This window comes from Suncus etruscus, chromosome 1 (genome assembly GCF_024139225.1).
Source record: "Suncus etruscus isolate mSunEtr1 chromosome 1, mSunEtr1.pri.cur, whole genome shotgun sequence".
In the NCBI taxonomy this organism is placed as follows: domain Eukaryota; kingdom Metazoa; phylum Chordata; class Mammalia; order Eulipotyphla; family Soricidae; genus Suncus; species Suncus etruscus.
This window is the reverse complement of record NC_064848.1, coordinates 147,350,744-147,372,893: the sequence shown is the minus strand read 5'-3', so window position 1 is coordinate 147,372,893 and position 22,150 is coordinate 147,350,744. Positions and strand designations below refer to the sequence as shown.

General features: G+C 40.7%; 1 protein-coding gene and 1 pseudogene across 1 annotated transcript in view; one reads left to right on the top strand and one right to left on the bottom strand.

Annotated features, from left to right (window-relative positions):
• Positions 1-862: 862 nt before the first annotated feature.
• LOC126021200 (phosphatidylinositol-glycan biosynthesis class X protein-like) lies at positions 863-13,958 on the bottom strand (annotated as a pseudogene).
• CREB3L2 (cAMP responsive element binding protein 3 like 2) overlaps positions 13,597-22,150 on the top strand; it is a 130,171-nt gene continuing 121,617 nt past the window's right edge. Inside the window, exon 1 of the mRNA XM_049776014.1 lies at positions 13,597-14,092. Within this exon, the coding sequence (XP_049631971.1) occupies positions 13,991-14,092 (102 nt within the window). The 5' untranslated portion in view covers positions 13,597-13,990. The remainder of the gene's footprint in view (positions 14,093-22,150) is intronic.

Sequence of the window (22,150 nt, the reverse complement as noted above, 5' to 3'; positions counted from 1 at the left end):
TAACTCAGCGTTTTATGTACAATTTTTTGCTTCCCTTGTTAATATATATATATATGTCCCTAATTTTGTATATAACTATGAATTTTTATATGACTGTTATAGGAATAGAATTATTTTCTCAGGCCAGAGCTATAAAACAGTGGGTAGGGCATTTACCTTACATGTGGCTGACCCAAACCCAATCCCCAGCATCCCATATGCTTGGTTCCCCAAACCTGCCAGAACTGATTTCTGAGCTCAGAGCCAGGAGTAACACTGAGCACCACTGTGTATGGCCCCAAAACTAAAACATATATTTTTTCCTTTCTTTTTTTTTTTTTTTTTGGTTTTTGGGCCACACCCGTTTGACGCTCAGGGGTTACTCCTGGCTATGTGCTCAGAAATTGCCCCTGGCTTGGGGGGACCATATGGGACGCCGGGGGATCGAACCGTGGTCCTTCCTTGGCTAGCGCTTGCAAGGCAGACACCTTACCTCCAGTGCCACCTACCCGGCCCCTATTTTTTCCTTTCTTTTTAAAAATTTTTTATTTCTCATTATGACTTTATAATTATTTAGTTTAGATGATCTCAACTGTAAAAAGAACTTATTTTTCCTGCCCAAGTAAAAATAGTAAGTCACTTCTCACAAAATCAACATTGGCAGAATTAAACATCCTCTATTGGCCCTAACATTTAAGGATTAACAAAAGCCTACCCAGCATTAAATTTTGGAAATCTGTTGAGAATGATCCATAATTTCCTTAGGAAAACACAATTTTTTCCAAAAATTATTAAAAGAATGACATAATTACATCATTCTCTAGTCATAAATGAATGGGTAGGTCTTATTTAGGCTTACATAAAACATTTAAGCACAAACATTTTATAGGAAAAAATCTCCATGCTTGAAAATGGCCTTAAAGATCAAAGCAGACATAGGATAGTAAAAAGCAGAGTCACAGAGTAGACTAAGAAAGTATGTGCAGTGAGGCCTACTGGAAACCATGCAGTCATGTTCTTATAGACTGGTTTATATTTTATTTTGTTCCACAGGCAGATATCCTGACTTTTCAAATCACAAGGAAGTGCCACTTTTAACTGACCCCAGCATTTTAAAATTGGAAATTTTTGCTTATAATATGTTAATAAATCAGGATTTTTGACCACAATAAAGATTTATCAATCCTTACAATGAGACCTATGGTAGTGGTAGAGCACTGGTATCAAAGTTTGGAAACTATCAATGCAATTGTGAATCTTCTTCAGCATAAATGAGGTCTTCAGATTCTTTGGATAAATAAGTGGGAGCTTCTATATTAAAATTTTCTGAAGTTGTCACTGCTTGTATAATGTTGGTTTTTTTTTTTTTTTCCCTGTAATGAAGCCAACTCATATGGATCCACAAGAAATCCTGTCTGGGTGTGCTGTTTAATTAAAATTTGCCAGGTCTTGAAGGTGTCAATGCTTTCTCCAAATTTCACTTTTACTGAAAGGTCTCAGGAAAACCATCTTTCAAAACTTCTTGCCTCACGGTAATTTCAGAACAAGTGACCTTTATGCCTGCGTCAGTCGGGGTTTGGGTGGAGAACAAGGCTTGAATAGGTGTGCTGGGAATCCCAGAGACTGCCCACAGAAGCAGTCAGGCTGTCACCTGGAAAGTTATGGCCCAGACAGTCAGAACACTGGAGTCCTGGCACCCCTAATAGAGCACTCAGTAGCAATTATATTTTTATTTTCTAATTCATTCCTATTAAAAAGAAATGCTACATATCTTTGCTTATTGATTTTTCAACCTGCCACTTTATTATGTTGTTTATCGTTTCTAATAGTTTTTTAATGGAGCCTTAAGGATTTTCTGTGTATAATAGGCCATCTGCAAATAGTGGCCATTATAATTCTTTTCCAATTGGCAGCTCTTTAATTTCCTTCTCTTGTCCAACTGTTCTTAATATATTTACAACACTATATTGAATAGTAGTGGTCAAAGTAAAAATCCTTGTCTGCTGCTGATTTTAAAGGGAATATTTTCAGGTTTTCACCTTGAGTACAATGTTGTCTGTAGGCTTGTTATTAAAGCATTTATTATAGACAATGTTTGTCATTTATGGTCTTTGTTATAAGTCATATGTAAATAAGTCACGAGTCTTGTCAAATACTTTTTGTAAGATAATCATATAATTTTTTCTTTGTTCATGTAGTATGTCAAATTCATTGATTTTTCAATGCAAAAACATCCTTGTATCTCACTTGACCATGCTGCAAGATTCTTTCAGTGTTTTAATTCCATCTTTGTTGAGGATTTTTAAAATGTTTTGCACCTGTTAATCAGGCATACTGGTCTATAGTTTTCTTTTGTTGTGATGGCATTTTCCATTTTAGAATAAGATCCTTAACAACATTTCTTTGGAAACTTTTCATCTTTTCCAATCTTGTGACAGAATTTGAAAGGGTATGTATTAATTTCTCTTAAAAGTTTGAAAAATTACACTAGTGATACTATTATCTAGTCCTGAGGTTTTGTTAGGGGTGACCTTTTGATTATGGTTTTGATTTAGTTTTGTTGTTTTATTTTGGGGCCATACCCAGTTATGTTCAGAATTTACTCCTGGTTCTGTATTTAAGGATCACTCCTGGTGATTTCTTGAAACATAAGGGCATGAGGGATTAAACGTAGGTAAACTACATGCAAAGAAACCACCATACCTGCTATACTTTTTATCTAGCCCATTATTTTTAATTTATTACTTATGGTGGCTCCTTTATACCTTTCTATTTATTATTTGAGTCAATCTTTGAACATTATATGTTCCTAAGAATTTTCTCTTTTCTGCTGGGCTATCTATACTCTTATGATCATCTATATTTTTGTATGTTCTTACGTGTTTTTGTTCTTATTTTGTTTATTTGTGTTTTCTTTCTTTATGACTCTAGTTTGCTTATTTTATTAACCTTTTCAAATATTTTGCTGTCTTCACATTGGGTTCAGATGTGTCTAGGAGTATAATTTCTTCTTGATGTACATATCCCTTGATTATTAGTAAATGACCTTTGCTATCTCTTGTAACCTTTTTAGTTTGTTTATTTGTTTGTTTTTTGGATCACACCCGAGAGCCCTCAGGGGTTACTCCTGGCTCTATGCTCAGAAATCGCTCCTGGCAGGCTTGGGGGACCTTATGGGATGCCGGAGTTCAAATCACTGTCCTTCTGCATGCAAGGCAAATGCTTTACCTCCATGCTATCTCTCCGGCCCCAACTTTTTTTTTTTTTTTTTGGTCTTGTAACCTTTTAAGCTTGAAATCTATGTCATCTGATATTAGTATGGCCACCAGAGCCTTTTTTTAAGGGCTTTTTTGCTTTAGGTATTGTCTTTTTTTTTTTTAACTTTATGTATTTATTTATTTGTTTCTGGGCTACTACACCCAGCAGCGTTCAGGAATCACTCTTGGGTCTGCACTCAGAAATCGCCCCTCGCTGGGGGACCAAAAGGGATGCTGGGAATCGAATTGGGTCCCTCCCTGGTAGGCCACATGCAAGGCAAATGCTCCACCACCGTGCTATATCTCCAGCTCTAGGTATTGTCTTCTAACCTTTAACTTGGAGTCTGTGTTTTCTCTGATTATTCAAATGTGTTTCCTGCAGGCAGAAAAATGTTGGATTCAATTTTCTGATCCATTTTTGCCATTCTGTGTGTCTTAATCGATGAATTTAGAATATTGACATTGAGAGAAATTATTAGTATAGAATTTTGTAATTTTTTTTTTTTTGGTAAGAAGTTTGGTATGTGGGGCCGGAGAAATAGCACAGCGGTGTTTGCCTTGCAAGCAGCCGATCCAGGACCTATGGTGGTTGGTTCGAATCCCGGTGTCCCATATGGTCCCCCGTGCCTGCCAGGAGCTATTTTTGAGCAGATAGCCAGGAGTGACCCCTGAGCGCTGCCGGGTGTGGCCCAAAAAACAAAAAAAAAACACACAAAAAAAGAAGTTTGGTATGTTTGTGGAGTTCATTTTGCCTTAAAGAACCCCTTTCAGTTCTTCTTTTAAAGTGAGTTTTGAGTCTGTAGAAGTCCAGAGCTGTTTATTTGTGAAGCTGTGTATTATTCTTTCAAACCTAACTGGGGAAATATTCATGGTGAGACATTTTGTTGATATTTTTCATAATGTCCTGTTGTGTATGTAAACATTTTTATGGGATTATTATGTTACTGACCCTACCCTGATCGGTGATTGTGCCCTACCCTAGGGTGTGATCTGGCATTCTGCCCCCACCCTAGGGTGGCACCTGATTCTGCTCCCACCATTGGGTGGTACCTGATCCCACCATCGGGTGGTATCTGATTCTGGGGCATGAAAACAAGGGTCTGTGGAAGGCGAGGGGCTTTTTTCCTGGGGCCTATTCTTAGGCCTTTTGGCTTCGGCCTCTTCACGGAATAAAGAGCTGTTTTCTTCGGAAACCTGACTGCCTGTTGGCTTTCTTCCCGCTGAACTCACCTCAGAACTGCCAGCTGAAAAGGGTAACAGACGCGTGGTCCGAGCTGGAGGAGAAAGGCCTCATCCTCCATCCTTCCATCAGTCAACCTCATCAGGGGCTGATTTGCAACATTACTGATATAATTTTCATAATAATAAAGTGGCTTGTAAAGTAGTAAGAGCCTTCTGATACTCCTTATACACCGTGTGCCTCCCTAGAATGAATTTTCTTATAGTTATAAAGGTTTGAAGAATAACCAAAAGGCTTTCCCGCAGTTACAAAGTTGTTCATGATTGAGTTTCAGACCTAAACTGTTAGAGCACCCACCCCTTCACTAGAGTCCACTTCCTGCCACCAGAGTCCCCACTGTCCCCACTTTTCTGTTAACCCCTTCATTCTGCTCACATCCCAGTGGCCTTCAAGGTAGACACATTACTTTTTTTTTTTTCTTTCTTGTAGGCACTGTGCTTCTTTTTTTTTTTTTTTTTTTTTTTGGTTTTTGGATTTTGGTTTTTGGTTTTTGGGCCATACCCGGCGGTGCTCAGGGGTTACTCCTGGCTATCTGCTCAGGAATAGCTCCTGGCAGGCACCGGGGACCATATGGGACACCGGGATTCGAACCAACCACCTTAGATCCTGGATGGGCTGCTTGCAAGGCAAATGCCGCTGTGCTATCTCTCTGGCCCCGGCACTGTGCTTTTCAATACTGTTACAGAAAGGGGATCATGGCAATGAGAGCTGGAAATTCAGGCAGAGATAGAGTTGTGTAATTTGGCTGGCGATTTAGTGAGAGCTCCAGTCTATGGAATGACAGCTAAGCTGTCTTGACTACCCCCATTACTTCAGCAGGCTAGCTGCAATGTTAGGCTCTGGCCACTTGGTGACAGGATTGTAGAAATTACCGAAAGTCTTAGACCTTGAATACCTGTTGTTTCTAGTCCAGCCTTTTCCTTAGATTTGTGTCTTCATCCCAAATGAAATAAATTCTGACCTATGCAATCTTTGATCGTAATATACTGTGAGCCGGACCCAGCAGTGAGAGGACGTGGAATAAAAGCTTCTTTAGCATAGATCTGTCCTGGAAAACTGCCTTGTCTACATAAGTCCCAAGAAGCAGTTGATGCAGAATAGGAAGATGCTATTTTAGAAGGGGCAGGTTACAGATTGGAGGTGCCAGATCAATCATTAGATGGTTTTCTGTATGAATCTAAACAAAGTGTCTGATGAGGGGTTCAATCTGGAAGTTCTCAGTGACAGGCTTTTGAGGGAGAGTGGACAAGACACTCGAAAGAATTTCTTGGTGCTCAATAGCCCATGCCAAAAAAGAAGACTGATTTTGCAGTACTCTCCCTCCCTTCCTCCCTCCCTTCCTTCTTTCCTTCCTCTTTTTTCTTTCTTTCCTTTTTCTTTCTTCCTTTCTCTTCCTTCTTTCTTTTTTCTTCCTTTCTTCTTCCTTTCCTTTCTTTCTTCTTTCTCTTCCCTTTCCCCTTATTTCTACTTTTTCCTTTCTCATTTCTTTCTTTTTCTTCTCTCTCTTACTTCCTTCTTTTTCTTCTACCTTTCTCCTCACTTCCTTTTTACCTTCTTCTTTCCTTCCCTTCTTCTCAAATCTAGCTCTTTTTTTTTTTTTTTTTTTTTTTTTGGTTTTTGGGCCACACCCTGTGACGCTCAGGGGTTACTCCTGGCTATGCGCTCAGAAGTTGCTCCTGGCTTCTTGGGGGACCATATGGGATGCCGGGGGATCGAACCGCGGTCCGTCCTAGGCTAGCGCAGGCAAGGCAGGCACCTTACCTCCAGCGCCACCGCCCGGCCCCTCAAATCTAGCTCTTAATGGGGGGGTAGTTTTAGAAAAAAATCTGTTTCCTTCTCTTTAACAGATGGTGGCTTTGCCTGAAATTATTTCTCATCACACTCTCCGATAATAAAAATAATCCATTTTGTAAAACCCCCTTGCAGAGTCATTCCACAGTCCAGATGCTGTCCAGTTCAAGAACTGTTTTAATAAAACCCTGTTATTTATTAAATTTATTTGGTTGAACTTTTTCCAAACAAATATAGCTATGCATGTGTTTAGAAAGACAGGTCTAATTTTTTTCTGTTTCTGCTTTTTATTTAAGTTTATTAATTTAAGTTGCTCACACTAAAATTATAAATGTATAAATTATAAATTATAATGTATAATGGGGGAGGGTGTTGGGCCATGCTCTGTAGTACTTAGAGTTTACTCCCAGCAGTCCTTGGTGGACTATGTGTTACCAGAGACTGAACCACAGTCAGTACAAGGCAAGTGTTTTTACCCTGTACTAATTTTGTGACTCATAACCTTTTTCTATGGATATTTTTGTTTCATTTCATACTATATCCTTAATTTATTTTAAGTAGATATATAAAGAAAAGAAAAAAATATAAAGAAGTACCCCTTACCTTAAAACTTTTTGCTAACAGTAAGCATCTACTTTAGCACATGTCCAGGGATCTACTAAATTTTTTCATTATTGTTTTTGTTTTGGGGTCACACCCAGCAGCGCTCAGGGGTTACTTCAGGCTCTAAGCTTAGAAATCACCCCTGGCAGGCACGGGGGACCACATGGGATGCTGGGATTCGAACCACCGTCCTTCTGCCTACCAGGACAACGCCCTACCTCCATGCTATCTTTCTGGCCCTCTACTAGAATATTTTTAATACTACTATATTAAAAGTTGTCTGCATCAATTAGGCAAGCAGAATATAAATATATATAAATCAGAAAATAGGAAATAACAATGTCATATTGTAAAGATGACAATATCATATAGAAAATGATGAAGATTCCATCAAAAAGCTGTTACAGCTAATTAATGAATTTAAAAATATGCAAGATGCAAGATCATATAAAATTCAGTTGAATTTCTATTAACAATATAAAAATACAAAAAATAAACAGAAAATATTTTATTAAAACCTAGGGATAAACTTAACCTAGGAAGTCAAAGACCTATATGCTGAAAACAATGACATTATTCAAAGGAAATTGAGAAAGCAGAAAGAAATTGAAAAATATTTTGTGTTTCTAGATTGAAAAAAATCAATAGTGTTAAAATGTTTATACTACCCAAAGCAATCTATAGATTCAATGCAATCTCTGTTGAAATTCCTACAAAGAGTTTTTGTTTTTAATTTTTGGGCCACACCTGGTGATGCTCAGAGGTTACTCCTGGCTATGCACTCAGAAATTGCTCCTGGCTCGGGGTACCATATGAAACACAAAAATAAACAATTATAAAATTTGTATAAAGCCATAAAGTATACTGAAAAGTTAAAGAAATTTATATTAATGGTCCCCTGAGCCTGCCAGGAGTGATTTCTGAGCATAGAGCCAGGAGTAACCACTGAGCACTGCCGGGTGTGACCCAAAAGCCAAAAAAAAAAAAAAGAAAAGAAATTTATATTAAAAACAACAACAATAACAACAAAAGCTGGAGTATCATACTCCTTTATTTCAAACTATAGCCTAAAGTGATAGTAATCAAAACAATAGAGTATTGGCATACAAGTCTATACACAATAGTATAAAACAAAAAAGATCCCAAAAATGAAGGTTATATTAATATGATCATATTAAAACAATATGATAATATATTAATATTAATATAATTGATATATTAATTATATACTATAATATATATAGTATATAGTATATAATTACAATTATAGTATATCATTATACTATATAATTATATAGTTTATAATTAATATATCAATTATTAAACAATATATATTAATATATTAATTATGGCAAAGATATCAACAATAAACAATGGGAAAAGATAGGCATCAGTAAAAGGTTCTGAGAAAACTGGATATTCTATTATTGATAACAATTAACTCAAAATGGAATAAGGGATCAGTATTTCTCTATAGCAAAAGTCTTCCTTACAAGCCTGAGGCCAGTAGCTGACAGTCCTCAGCACAATCCAACATGTTGAGATTGATCCCAGGAATTCTTCCGCTTGGAGCCTCTAACTTCAGTGCAACATATGCCGTCTACTAATTCCACCAATCATATTTTCCTTCCATGCCAATAACAACAAAGTAAAAAGGAGAATCAACAAAATTTTTGAATGAATGAAACTTGAATTTAATACCTGAAATCATAACAATCCTTAATAGAAAACACAAGTAGCAAATTCCTTGATATTTGGTGATTTTTAGTTTGTTTGTTTTGGATTTGACACCAAAATCAAAGAAAATAGTGAAAACAAACAAATGTGCACCATCAAACTATAGAAAGGAACATCATCAATGTAACATGCTAAAAGAGCAAAAAAAATTGCAATCTAGTTCCTGAGAAGTCAGTATTCAAAGTAAAGACTCATCTAAAGTAAGAAATGATAACAATTTAATTTAAAAAAATTAAAGGACAGGAAAAAATAAAGGACAGGAAATAAAAAGTGACTTTTCCCCATAAAGTTACGAAGATGACAACCAGTTATCTGAAAAGATACTGGACATTATTTTACCAATGATTAACAAGATGCATATCAAATCCACAGGGTGGTATATCATCCATCTGTTAGTTAAAATTGGTGTCATCAAGAAGAGAAGAATATCAAGTATTGGTAAGCAAGTACAGACCAAGAAGCTTTTGTATACTGTTAGCAAAAATGTGACTGGTACAGCCACTAGCGAAAATAGAAGAAAGATTCCCAAGAAATCTAAAGTTTAACTATTAAATGCTCCAGCAACCTTATTGCTGATTGTCTATGAAATAAATGAAAAGACCAATTCAATTAAAAAAGACCTATACATCTTCATTGCAGCATTATTTATGGAAGAAACAAAATGGTCTATCAATGGATTGTGGCTAACAAATTGTGTTATAAGTATAGTGGGATATTATTCTAACATAAAAGAAGGTAATCTTGACTTGAAACAGGAGTAATGAACATTGGGAACATTATGCTAAGTGAAATAAACCACACAGAGAAAGAAAAGCTATTGATCCATTTAATTTCTATATGGTTCTGAAAATAAAAAAGATGTGACTGTGACTGTGGGGGAGGAAGAGATAGTTTTTGTGATAGATCATTTAGAGGGAAGGGGAGAGAGGGGGAGGAAAGAGAAAGGAAGGGGAAGAGAAAGGGAAGGAAGGGAAGGATAGTGGAGGAAGAAAAGGGAAGGGAGAGGGGAGGGAGAGGAAGGGAGGGGATAAGAAGGGAGAGGGAAGATGATGGGGAAAGGGAAGGGAAGAAGGGAAGAGGAGGGAAGGGAAGGGAAGGGAAGAAGAGAGAGGGGAAGGGGAGGAGAGGGGAGAGAGGGAAGGGGATGGGATGGGAGGGAAGGAAAGGGGATGGGAGGGGAGGGAAGGGAAAGAAAGGGGATGGGAGGGGTAGGAAGGAAAGGGGAGGGAAGGGAAGGGAGGAGAGGAGAGGGAATGGGACGGGAAGGAAGAGGAGGAAAGGGGAAGAGAGTGGAGGGGAGGGAAGGGAAGAGAAGGAATTTTTGGTATTTTGGATTTTAGTAAATTAAGATACAAAGAGCAGATTGCTGGTGGCCATGAGTAGGGAGTTGGAATTGGGCTAAAGATAACCTAAAGGTGCAAGCTTTCATTTGTAAAATAAATTTTGGGGATATACATTCATATATTGGGACTTTAGTTAACAGCAGTGTGTATTTGAACATTGCCGAGAACAGATTTTAAAAGTTTTTGTCAAAAGAAAAGAAATGACAACTATAGTGAGAGATACTGATTTTCTGTGGTGGTCATTTCTCAATATTTATAAACATGTAAATTATAGATATTAGCTATAAATGAATTATAAGTTCATATATAATATCTTAAAATATATGAAACTGATATAATGTTGTAGATCATTTGTGTGTAAACAGACAAACAATAAGTTTGCAAGTTCTGCTACATATTTTGGGGGGAGTCAGGGCCAAACCAGTAGTCTCAGAGGACATACAAATCCAGGAATCAAGCCCAGGGTCTCATACATGCCAGGATGTACTGTACTACTTGAGTTACATCCCAGATGTCTTTCTTTTGGTTTGAGGATCAATCCTGGCTGTATGTTGGGGAGTCACTGTAGGGGTCTATATGATCAGGGTCAGCCTACATGCAAGGCATGCACTCAACCTGTGGAACTCTCTCTCTCTCTTCTCCCCCCACCTCTCTCTCTCTCTCTCTCTCTCTCTCTCTCTCTCTCTCTCTCTCTCTCTCTCTCTCTCTCTCTCTCTCTCTCTCTCTCTCTCTCTCTCTCACCTACCTACTGATTTTTAAAAGGAAGCCACAGAATGCCTGGCAAAGGAGTCAAATAATCACTAAATTTTAAGAATGAGATGGGAAAGAACTCATGTCTAGTTATAAAACAAGAGGCAACTGTTTTTTTATATATATATAATTCACCATGAAGGATTATGATACTATTGTTGTGATATAGACAAATTTAACCAAACAATTTAGGACATTGGTGTCACGTATTTTATGAAACAACAACAACAACAAATGTTTATTATCTTCACTTTCTGTGGGCCAGGACTGTGAGTGAGGCCTGCTCAATCCTTTGGCTCCCAAGGTTTGGTTCCCACAGTTCTCTAGTCATCTTTAGAGACAGGAGAATCTGATTCCAGATTCAGTAATTGGTTAAAATCAAGATTTGAGTGCCCCCGGGGATGTTCCTTAGGCATCTTCCTTGGGCACATCCCTTTGAGCACCTGGACCCAGGATCTAGATCTAGTGTTCTTGCTGGCTATTGGCTAGCACCTATAGTTCTGTGTGAGGAGAACTTTCCGCAGAGCCTCATAGCAGGACGGCTGGCTTCTCTCTGAGCAAACAAACAGGTAAGGCTTGGGGGGGGGGAGGGACTAACTAGTCAAGAATTATATCTGGGGCCAGAGCAGTGGCGCAAGCAGTAGGGCATTTGCTTTGCACATGCTAACACGTGCTAACCTAGGACAGATCACAGTTCAATTCCTCCGGTGTCCCATAAGGTCCCCCAAGCCAGGAGCAATTTCTGAGCACATAGCCAGGAGTAACCTCTGAGTGTCACTGGGTGTGGCCCACAAAACAAAACAACACAAAACAAAGAACCTTATCTGTTTCAAGATTCCATGACTTCTTCTATAATCTGTTTGTTTAAAGAAAATTCTCAGGTCTGACCCATTCTTAAGGAAAAGGAATTACACAAGATTGCGAATATCATAAGACAGGCTCATGGGAACAGGACAGCCTTAGAAGTTGCAGAGTGTTCATCAGAGAAATGGTTGTAATTTAATTTTAAGAAAGTCTCTGTGTTCCTAACCCTACTTGCCTTGTTGAGCCTTACATGGCCCCAACAATAAAAAAAAAAAAACAAGTAAAACAAAAGTACTGTGAAAGGGTGATTTTTGAAAATGAGTGGTGACAGCGTTAGCAGATTGAGCAATAAAAACAAGGACCAAAAAAAAAAAAAGTTTGGGGCCTCAAACAAGAACTTCTACATTAGAGATTAAAATAATCTTAAAATCATAAGAAGACAGGAAAAATAAAATAGTCGACATGATTCGACATGATAATCTGTGACTTAAATACAACAGAGTTTTAAGACATTAAATTGATCTCATTTATCAAAAAGTTTTGGGGAGATACCTGAATGTACCTTTGTAAGAAAACTCTGGGATCAATTTTTATATTTATAGAAACAAGCCTTATCTGAAGAGAACCTGCCCTTAAATTTAAAAAAAATTTATTTTTTATTTTATTTTATTTTATTTTGGTTTTGGGGCCATACCCCACAGAGTACAGGGTTTACTCCTGGCTCTACTCTCAGTATTTGCTCCTGGTAGGCTTAAGGGATCCATAGGGGATGCTCAAATTGAATCCAGGTCCGCACTGGGTCAGCTGTATGCAAAGCAAATGCCCTACCACTGTGCTATCACTCTGACTTCAAGAAAAACTTTTTAGAAGGGGGAAGAAAATTCAAAATATTGGGGGAGGGGTGGATATTTTAGTATTTCAGAAAAGGCTCTCTCTACCTTTCATGTAGGAAGGCCTGATAATCTGGCCTCTGACATCTCTCAGGCCTCCTGTTCCATCATTCACTACCTGGTACTTCAAACTGTAACCGCATTGTAATATTACAGCTGCACCCCAAAACCTCATTTGATTCAGGTGTGTGCTCAAATGTCACTATTCAGAAGAACTTGGCTGTCAGCCATCTAAAATAGTACTGCCTTCCCTTAGCCTCTTAATTTGTTTTTAGTTTTCTTTATTGCAACTAATTGCTTTCTGAAATCTTATTTATGTCCTTTTATCTTTGCCTGACACCTCTAAGATAAAATCCTAAAATCCTATGAATTTCAGGTCTTTAGTTCAAGACAACTCTCTTAACTATGACTGTAGGAAAATAAAAAGAGTAAATGAAATCCTAAAATTATTAGAAAATCACACCACAGAAGGAAGACAAAAAACATCTGGAGAATAAGCAATGACAATTTGCAAGAAGTGTGGTATTTTTATTTTACTTATTTATTTTATTTTATTTTATTTATTAATTCACGTGTAATTAGACATTGTATTTGCTTCATAGACAAATTTTTAATTCTTGTTTAATCTGACTCGTATGGCCGTTGCTATGTAAGATTTTTTAGAACCGCATCCAAATTTCCCCGTACAATAACTTTCTTTTCTAACCGAGAACCCGGTCGCTCCTAATTTCTCCGAATTCTCAAGCAGCTCACCCTCCTTTTATAAAAATGTATTCTTGTCGCTATCTGATTGGCTCCGCTCCGCAAGCGCTTGTTTCTCATTGGTCTTTCTCCCGTCCATCACTCTGGGATCCAAGCATCATATTGGTCCGGCGCCACAGCCGGAGGTGGTCCTCGGTGACGTCAAATCGCTCCCTGCCTACATTCCAAAGCCTGGGCGGAGACTTCCCGCTGGCCCCTGCTTCGGGTAGGGGCGGTACTTAGTGGAAAAGGAGACTTTTTATTGGCTAGGCTTGTCCACCGGAGGCTCCGATTGGTCTGTTTCTTTGGAGGGAGGCGGAGCCGTAGCGCCGGAGCTGGCTTTGGGAGTGGAGCCGTGGAGCTCTTGGGAGAGTCACAAAGTTTGTGTCTGGAACTAGTGCAAAGTGGACTTAACTGCGAAGAGACTTTTTATTTTTTTTTGGGGGGTGGCAATTAAAAAAACTGATCTGCCTTTATTTTGGAGCCACTCCCTGCTTTGATTTAACCCCTGCAACCTTCGCCCCAGCTTGCTGGACCGACCCCGCCTGCCCTGCCCTGCCCGAACGTCCTGGGGGCGAGGACATCACCGAGGACGCCGGACTGGGATTCCCGGGCTGAAATTTATTTTTACTTTATTTATTTTTTTTGCTCAGGCCTCGGAGCCAGCCTCGTCCTTCCAAGTGCATAAGCTACACCCACAAGCACACAAGCACACAGCGCAAGCTCGCTCGCTCGCTCGCTCGCGGGGCCGGAGGATCTTCTTGCCCCGCTCCTCTCCGCTCCGGCCCCCGAGCATCCAGCCCCGTGCATCGATCGCACCCATCCCTGGCCCCCCACCCCGGCGCCCGGATCGCGATGGAGGTGCTGGAGAGCGGGGAGCAGAGCGTCCTGCAGTGGGACCGCAAGCTGAGCGAGCTGTCAGAGCCCGGGGAAAGCGAGGCGCTCATGTACCCCACGGTGAGGACTCGCGGGGCCGGGGAAGGGCAAGGGCGGCTGGCACCCCACTACGGGGTCGGGGGTGGGGGATGGACGAGCTGTCACTATCGGAACGGCTGGGGGTCCGGAGACCCCGAGGGAGCTCCGGGAACGGGGTGAGCCGGCGGGAGGTGTGGCTTCTCCGGCGCTGCTGGCCCCTTTAAAGTTCTCGTGGAAGTCGTGACACCTGATATTCTTAGGAACAATTTAGAGCTTTTGATGATTATCGTTATTTTTCCTTCCCCTTCGGGGCCTTTGCACATCTGTGCTAACATTATTGCCTGTAGCCCACAGGACTAGGAACCCGAGAAGGGAGAGTTTGGAGAAGGGTTGCTTGTGTGTGTGTGTGTGTGTGTGTGTGTGTGTGTGTGTGTGTGTGTGTGTGTGTGTGTGTGTGTGTGTGTGTGTGTGTGTGTGTGTGTGCAGAGAGAGACAGAGAGACAGAAAGAGACAGAGACAGAGAGAGACAGAGAAACAGAGAGAGAGACAGACAGAGAGAGAGAGACAGACAGGCAGAGAGAGAGAGAGAGAGAGAGAGAGAGAGAAAGAGAGAGAGAGAGAGAGAGAGAGAGAGAGAGAGAGAGGAGAGAGAGAGAGAGAGAGAGAGAGAGAGAGAGAGAGAGAGAGAGAGAGAGAGAGAGAAGAGAGACAGAAAGGAGAGAAGAGAGATGCTGCAAAGGGCCTTTCTCCTTAAAGGAAGATTGTTTTTTTAGTCAAGAAATCTGCTTCTTGGGCCCGGAGAGATAGCACAGCGGCATTTGCCTTGCAAGCAGCCGATCCAGGACCAAAGGTGGTTGGTTCGAATCCCGGTGTCCCATATGGTCCCCCGTGCCTGCCAGGAGCTATTTCTGAGCAGACAGCCAGGAGTGACCCCTGAGCACCGCCGGGTGTGGCCCAAAAACCGAAAACCAAAAAAAAAAAAAAAAAAGAAAGAAAGAAATCTGCTTCTTCTCTCTTCAGAGGAGTATGGAAAATGTGAGACCGAGTGCCTGATTCAGAAAGACTTTGGAGAAGGGGAGAACTCGTCCCAGTTCATGTTTTGCCCAGAGACCCTGAGGTTTAAGCAGGCACAGAGCACACACCTTCCTGCTCAAGTTTTCTCCCGGATTGTTGTTGTGCTATTACCTTGGCAAAATGAGATTTGGTTCTCAGCACTGAGCACCCACAGGCTTGGCTGCATGTGAGGTTCTTTTGTTTCTTCCTTGAGAGTGCAGAAGTTTGTAATTAGAGGGGGGGAGAGGAAGAGAAAGCCTGGGCCTTAACTAGAAAACTAGAGGTTGGGCTGTTCCCCCTTGGTGATTCTTTTAACGGGGTCAGAGCCAGGATATTTGAAACTTTGGCAGAATGGTCTGCAGGCTCCACCTCTTTGGCCTTTGCCTCTGACTGACGTTATTTTGGGAAAAGAGATGAGTCTCCCTGTGATTTCCTCTAAGCATTTGTGATGCTGGAAGTGACTTGTTTTTTTTGTTTGTTTTTTTTTTAAAGTACACACACACACACACACACACACACTTTTTTTTTTAAAAAGTACACAGACAGACACACACACACACACACACACACACACACACACACAAAACCAGGCGGAGTTCTGGGCTAAGAGGGAGTGGTGGTTCATGCTGGGGCAAAAGCCAGATGCGGAGGGTAATCTGCCAGTCTTTGCTCCCAGCCTTCCCAGGGAGACCTTGTGGGCTGCCCCAGGATTCCAGATGTGCTTCCTGTCATCAGTCCAGTCTGCAGAGCACACTGACCCTTTGGTGTCTACTGCTAATTGAGGAGTCCAGCTATTACCGACAAGGCTGAATTTTAACCATTTACAGAAAAACGTGTAACTTTTTATATAATTGTAAAACAGATTCATATTTTTGGTAGTTTTTTTTTTTTTTTTTGGAGGGGTTGGGGCTTCAGGGCTACAACTGCTGGTGCTCCAAAACTACCCTTGTCTCTGTATTCATATTACTTCACTTCAGAAGTGTTGATGATTGAACCAGGGTAAGGGGCATGCAAGGCAACCTTAACCCCTGTGCTATCCTCTAAGCTTCCAGAGGTCTATTATGGTGAAAATACTTCACACAGCAATTGAATTGCAGGTGGGGGGCAGAAGGGGGCTAGGCCACACCTGGTCCTCGGGGGTTATTCTTAGTTTTGTGCCTGGAATGGCTCCAGACCAAATGGGATGCCGAAGATTGAACCTGGATTGCGTGCGAGGCAAACACCCTACTCACTGGACTATCTCTCTGGCCCCCTCACACAGCAATTGAAGTACCATAGCTTGGGGTTGTCTTTCAGCAGGCCGACTGGATTTGACACAGGCATCCACATTTACTTTTATGAACCCTGAGCTCCCTGTCCAGGGTTTGAGATCTGCTATTGATTGGCAGTGGTCCTAACTCCAGGCAGATGGCCTGGTTGAACTCTAAGAAGCATTTTTGTTTGCCTTTAAGCTATAGGCCTTCTCTCTCTCTCTCTCTCTTTCTCTCTCTCTCTCTCTCTCTCTCTCTTTTTCTCTCTCTCTCTCTCTCTGGTATAAGGCAGTGTATGGTTATTTTTCTTATAATTTTACTTTGGGAAAAACATTTTTTGTGCGTTTTCTGGGCAATCCCACTCACATAAAATGCTGCAACTTGTTACCCACAAGCTGTGCATAGGAATTTCTGTTGAAATTTGTGTTGGATTCAGTCCTATGATGACTGGGTTATATTCCTTGGGAACTGAGGGGAATGTAGTGGAGATTTGAAAAATTTCCCATCTACTTCTGGAACTCTGCTGTGTATCCAGTTGCAAAACTGATGATCATTGTTTGATTTCCAGGTAGGAAAAGAATAGTCTGATTATATATTCCTTCAACAATTAGTTTTTGTTGAAAAACACACATTATAATATGTGTATGTTTGTGCATTATATTGGGAGAGAGAAACAAAATAAATGGTAAAATAGTAAGAAGTAATGCTGCTAGTATAATAGAGAATTTACATGCTAAAGAAAAATAAAAATCAAACAAGGCTAAGGAGAGGAAGGAAAAAGGAAGAAAGGATAGAATATGATTTTGAATATAAGTAACAGAATAAGCCTCCCATGAAAAGGGGCTAGAGAGATAGTACAGGATGTAAATCATGTGCCTTGCATGAAGCCTACTATGGTTCAAATCAGCACCCTAGGGTCTCCCAAACACCACTAGGGATCACTCCTGAACACAGAGCTAGGGATAGTGTCTGGCCATTTCAAAGTGTGGCCCTTTAACCACCCCACTCAACACAAGAATAACTTCTTTTAAGTAGATCTGAAGAATGGCTATTTGTTGATTTGTTTTTATGTCACATCTGGCAGTGCTCAGAGCTAACTCCTGACTCCTGGCTCTGTGCTCAGGATTCATTCCTGGTAGGGATGCTTGGGATTGAAAGCAGGTTGGCTACATTCTGGAGGCAAGAATATTACCCACTGTGGTGGGTACAGCCCCATCTGATATGAAGGAAGGCTGAAGAAGGAGGCAGGAATGTTGCTTCAGTAGGATAAAAAGCTAAAGCCAAAGCCCTGAGGCAGTCATGTGGCTAGCATGGACCTATGACATTGGCATTGGTTTTAGATTACCCTACTTTGGTCAGCAATTTTCTTTTCTTTTCTTTTCTTTTCTTTTCTTTTCTTTTCTTTTCTTTTCTTTTCTTTTTTTTTTTTTTTTAATGCAGGCTACTTATGAGATACAGTGCCTGGTACAAGAAGAGTCTGGTGAATCTTTCCAAATTAATAGACTGTCTGGTGTACAGGAAAAGGGAAGCCTGCAAGATAGGAAAGTGGAAAATATGGTAGTAGCTACTGTCTGGTGAAAATATTGAATGTGGGACCGGAGAGATAGCAAGGAGGAAAAACATTTGCCTTGAATGCAGAAGGACGGTGGTTCGAATCCCGGCATTCCATATGGTCCCCCGAGCCTGCCAGGGGCAATTTCTGAGCATAGAGCCAGGAGTAACCCATGAGCGCTGCCGGGTGTGACCCAAAAACCAAAAAAAAAAGTATTGAATGTAAGGGGCGGGTCTTTCCTCAGGAGTCCTATGACTGTGCAGCCCTAGAGAACCTCATGTTTGCTTCTACTGTGTGTTACTCTCTCCATCTTGCAGCCCTTAAATTCTGAAGAAGGACTGCAACTTGCCAAGCTGCTGAGAGTTTCACTGGTGATGAGTGATGAAGGCATTGTGTTTCATGTTTATGAAAATTGACCTTCTGGGGTTGAAGAAAGAATTCAGTGGGTAGGGTGCCTTGCATGCATTTGACCTGGGTTCAATCCCTGGCAACCTCATCATAGGGTCCCTTGAACATCACCAGGTGAGATTCCTGAGGGTAGAGCCAAGAGCAAGCCCTGAGCACATTTGGATATGGGCCAAACAAACAAGCAAACAAAACAGATTTACACTATGGCTCAGTGTGGGTGACATTTTTCATGCTCGGTTACATATAAGAAAACAAAGGCTTAATAAGTTTAAGCAAGTAGGGTTGATCCCACAGCCAATTAGTGCTAAACCCAGGATTCAAACTCAGCAGATCTGCCTGCTTGCAAAGCCAAATCATGTGGTTTGAATGGATGATCCAGATTTAAAAAGAAGAAACCAAGGAAGAGGAGAGAGAGGGTGTCCAAAGAGTCAAACACTGCTGAGTCTAAGGCAGCTAATGTTTAACTGCAGTCCTCAAACCTTCCTAGCAGGATGGCTTTATTTATCTTAAATTGAAATGTACTTCTCACCTTTATGGTTGCTAAGGCGCCATTTCAGCAAACCTGTCACCTACTTGATTTTAAGAACATAAAAGGTTCAAATTACATGAGCTTGGTGTGTCCTTTGAGGCATCAGAGATGTACTCTTTTCATTTAGAATGGTCAGGAAGAATTATTTGTTCAAAGTCTACAAAACAGTGAGGACAGAGGGAGGGCAAATGTGGACTTGCTGGCTAGACTCATAATTATTACAGTTTTGGGCTTTCTTTTGAAAGTTTTTTTTAAAGGTTTCCATACAGATACTGAAATATTTTAAGCCAGTGAGTTGTATTTTTATGAAAGCTGTTGGGGTCAGAGAGATAGCATAGTGGTAGGGCATTTGCCTTGCACGTAGCCAACTCAGGACGGACAGTAGTTCAAATCCCGACATCCCATATGGTTCCTGAGACTGCCAGGAGCTATTTCTGAGTGCAGAGCCAGGAGTAATCCCTGAGGGCAGCCAGGTGTAACCCAAAAACTGAAAGAAAAAGAAAAAAAAGAAAGAAAAGAAAGCTGTTATATATTAAAGGTGGGTTGAAAAAATATGGCATGTTTGAAAATGAGGACTGTGATTGGGGATTAAATTGGAGCTGGCTGTATAAAGACTAGAGCCTTAACTCCTGGGTTATCTCTTTAGCACCTTAGGCTTTAGGAGAGGAGGGTTTGGGCCATACCAAGTGGGGTACAGGGGTTACTCCTGGCCCTGAAACTCGTAATCACTCCTAGTGGTCCTCGGGCACCATATGGATGCTGGGGGTCAAATCTGGCTTACCTGTGTGCAAGAAAAAAACCCTATCCACTTTTTAAAATATATATCCTGTGTTTTTATTTGATCTGGGCCAATTTATTTCTAGAAATTTACTATGGCCTTTTGTGATTTAAAAAGCAGAATAGCAGGGCCGGAGAGATAGCATGGAGATAGCGGAAGGACAGTGGTTCGAACATCGGCATCCCATATGGTCCCCCGGGCCTGCCAGGATCGAGTTCTGAGTGTAGAGCCAGGAGTGACCCCTGAGCGCTGCTGGGTGTGACCCCCCCAAAAACAAAAACAAAAACAAAACAAAACAATAAGCAAAATAGCCTATGCATTTTATGTATATTATAAATGTACAGACTCTAATAAGTTGCTTAAGAAATCAAAATCTAATAGTTTGTTCAAGAACTCAACAATTGTTTCTGCAAGGGAATTTGAAAACCTTGAAGATCAAGCAATGGAGGAGTAGTTTATTTATTTATGCAGTCTCCCTTTTATACTGTTCAAATTTTTACTCTCTGGATATATTTAGAAGATAAAAATATTGCAGCTCAAAAGCCCCAGGTAAAACTGACCTAGAAGTAATTACAGCCTGGATTTATTTCACAGGCCAGATGAGAATCTGGTGATCTAGTAAAACTAAGAACCACTGAGTCAGTGTAGATCTTGGTGAAGAAAAGCAGAAATAGGAGTGCTTGGTGCGAAGGACTCCAGGGTGGAGGCTTGTACATGATAAGCTCGTTGATAATTGCTAACTCCCTCATAGCTGGAAAGTTTAGCAAACTAGAAAACAAGAATTTAAGAAACTTTTTGGCAAGGATTTTATCTTTTTGAAAATGTTTGCAGTGAGGACTACAAAGTCTCAGATAACTGAACTCTCGATAGTTTTAAACACTAAATTTATTAATCCAGTTGCTTGTAAAATGATGTTATTTGTAAGCTACTGAAACTTTGGTTCTGCAAATAAAAAGGCTGGTCTCAAGTAGTGGTAGGTTGGCAGCTAAGGGATATTCAGCTAACCTGACATCTTGTGAGAGGGCCACTAACTCCCATATCCAGCCCTAATTGCTGGAACATGGTTAAACTCACCAGGGCTACTTTCCCCTTCCTCCCTTCATACCAGACCTGCTCTGTCACCAACAGGATACCAAAAGTTTTGGTTTGTTTGCTTCATTTATTATTTATTATCCTGACACTGTGTTCAAGGAAGAGCCTGGGTCTTTTTGTAGCTTGAGACACTCATTATTTATCTCCTGATTTCAAAGGTACAGATTTTCCCCTCTAACTAGACTCTTCCTCTCTAGTCTGATTTGGCAGGTGACTGCTTAGGTCTGGAGCTGCTAATGAACTGTGCTGAGGAGTGGTGACAGCAGCCCATTCTGGAGCCCCAGCATTCATTGTGACTGCCCTCTTTCAAAATCCCCTTCTCACATCAGGAAATATGTAATAGCTTTATACTAGAAATTCAAATATTAGGAAAGCTTTATCTCAGAGCCCTAAAAAAAGGCACTTATAACTAATGATTACTTTAGGATAAAAGGGTGATAAGAGAGTGTTCTGCTCCCTCCTCCCATTTCCACAATTTTCACCTGTGGACATCCACCCTTTGGAATTTCCTGGGGGCTGCCAGGGGGCTGTATGACCATCAGTCAAGAAGTGACGTAAAGGATTTTCACTCTCTTGGCAAAGAAATTTAGGCCTCTTATATTGTTAGTTCTGAAATGATAAATAGGCATGGTGGACACAAGTATGTGAAAGGTAGTCTTGGGCTTGATTCTGACATGAGAAGATAGTACTGAATTTTGTTTTTTCCTCTTTCTTGAAAGACTCCTAGGTGATCATCTGAAGAAGCAGGGAACTGAAAGTTAGTTGCTCTTTTTTTTAAGAGAAATGAGGTATTAGTTTTAGAGTAATAATTGACTCCTATTTCAATGTCTCCAGTTGTGGGAAACTGACAATTGATTCTGATATCTTATAGAATAAGAATTCATGTGTCTTGTTTTAGGAGTTGCAGAAGTCTGACTCCTTATATGAACAATTCAGCCTCTCCTTAGTATCAACATGGACCTAGAGGCAATACATCCAAGTATAGGTTTCATCTTCAGGTTGGAAATGACCTGAAGCAGCTCAGAGCTATGAGGACTGTCCAATTAAAAATAACAATATCCTGGGCCCAGAGAGATAGCACAGCGGCGTTTGCCTTGCAAGCAGCCGATCCAGGACCAAAGGTGGTTGGTTCGAATCCCAGTGTCCCATATGGTCCCCCGTGCCTGCCAGGAGCTATTTCTGAGCAGACAGCCAGGAGTGACCCCTGAGCACCGCCGGGTGTGGCCCCCCCCCAAAAAAAAAAAAAGAAAAAAAAATAACAATATCCTGAAGACAGAGGTGTGTTTTCCTTGACTCATTTTAGGATAGAGGAAACCTTTCCATGAAGTCCAGTTGATTTCTCCTTAACTTTATTTTGCCAAGAACTGGAACCTTTCCTAGTGGTTGGAAAGGGGAAATTGTGATTGGCTTAGGTCAGTCATTTTGGGATGGAAGAGAT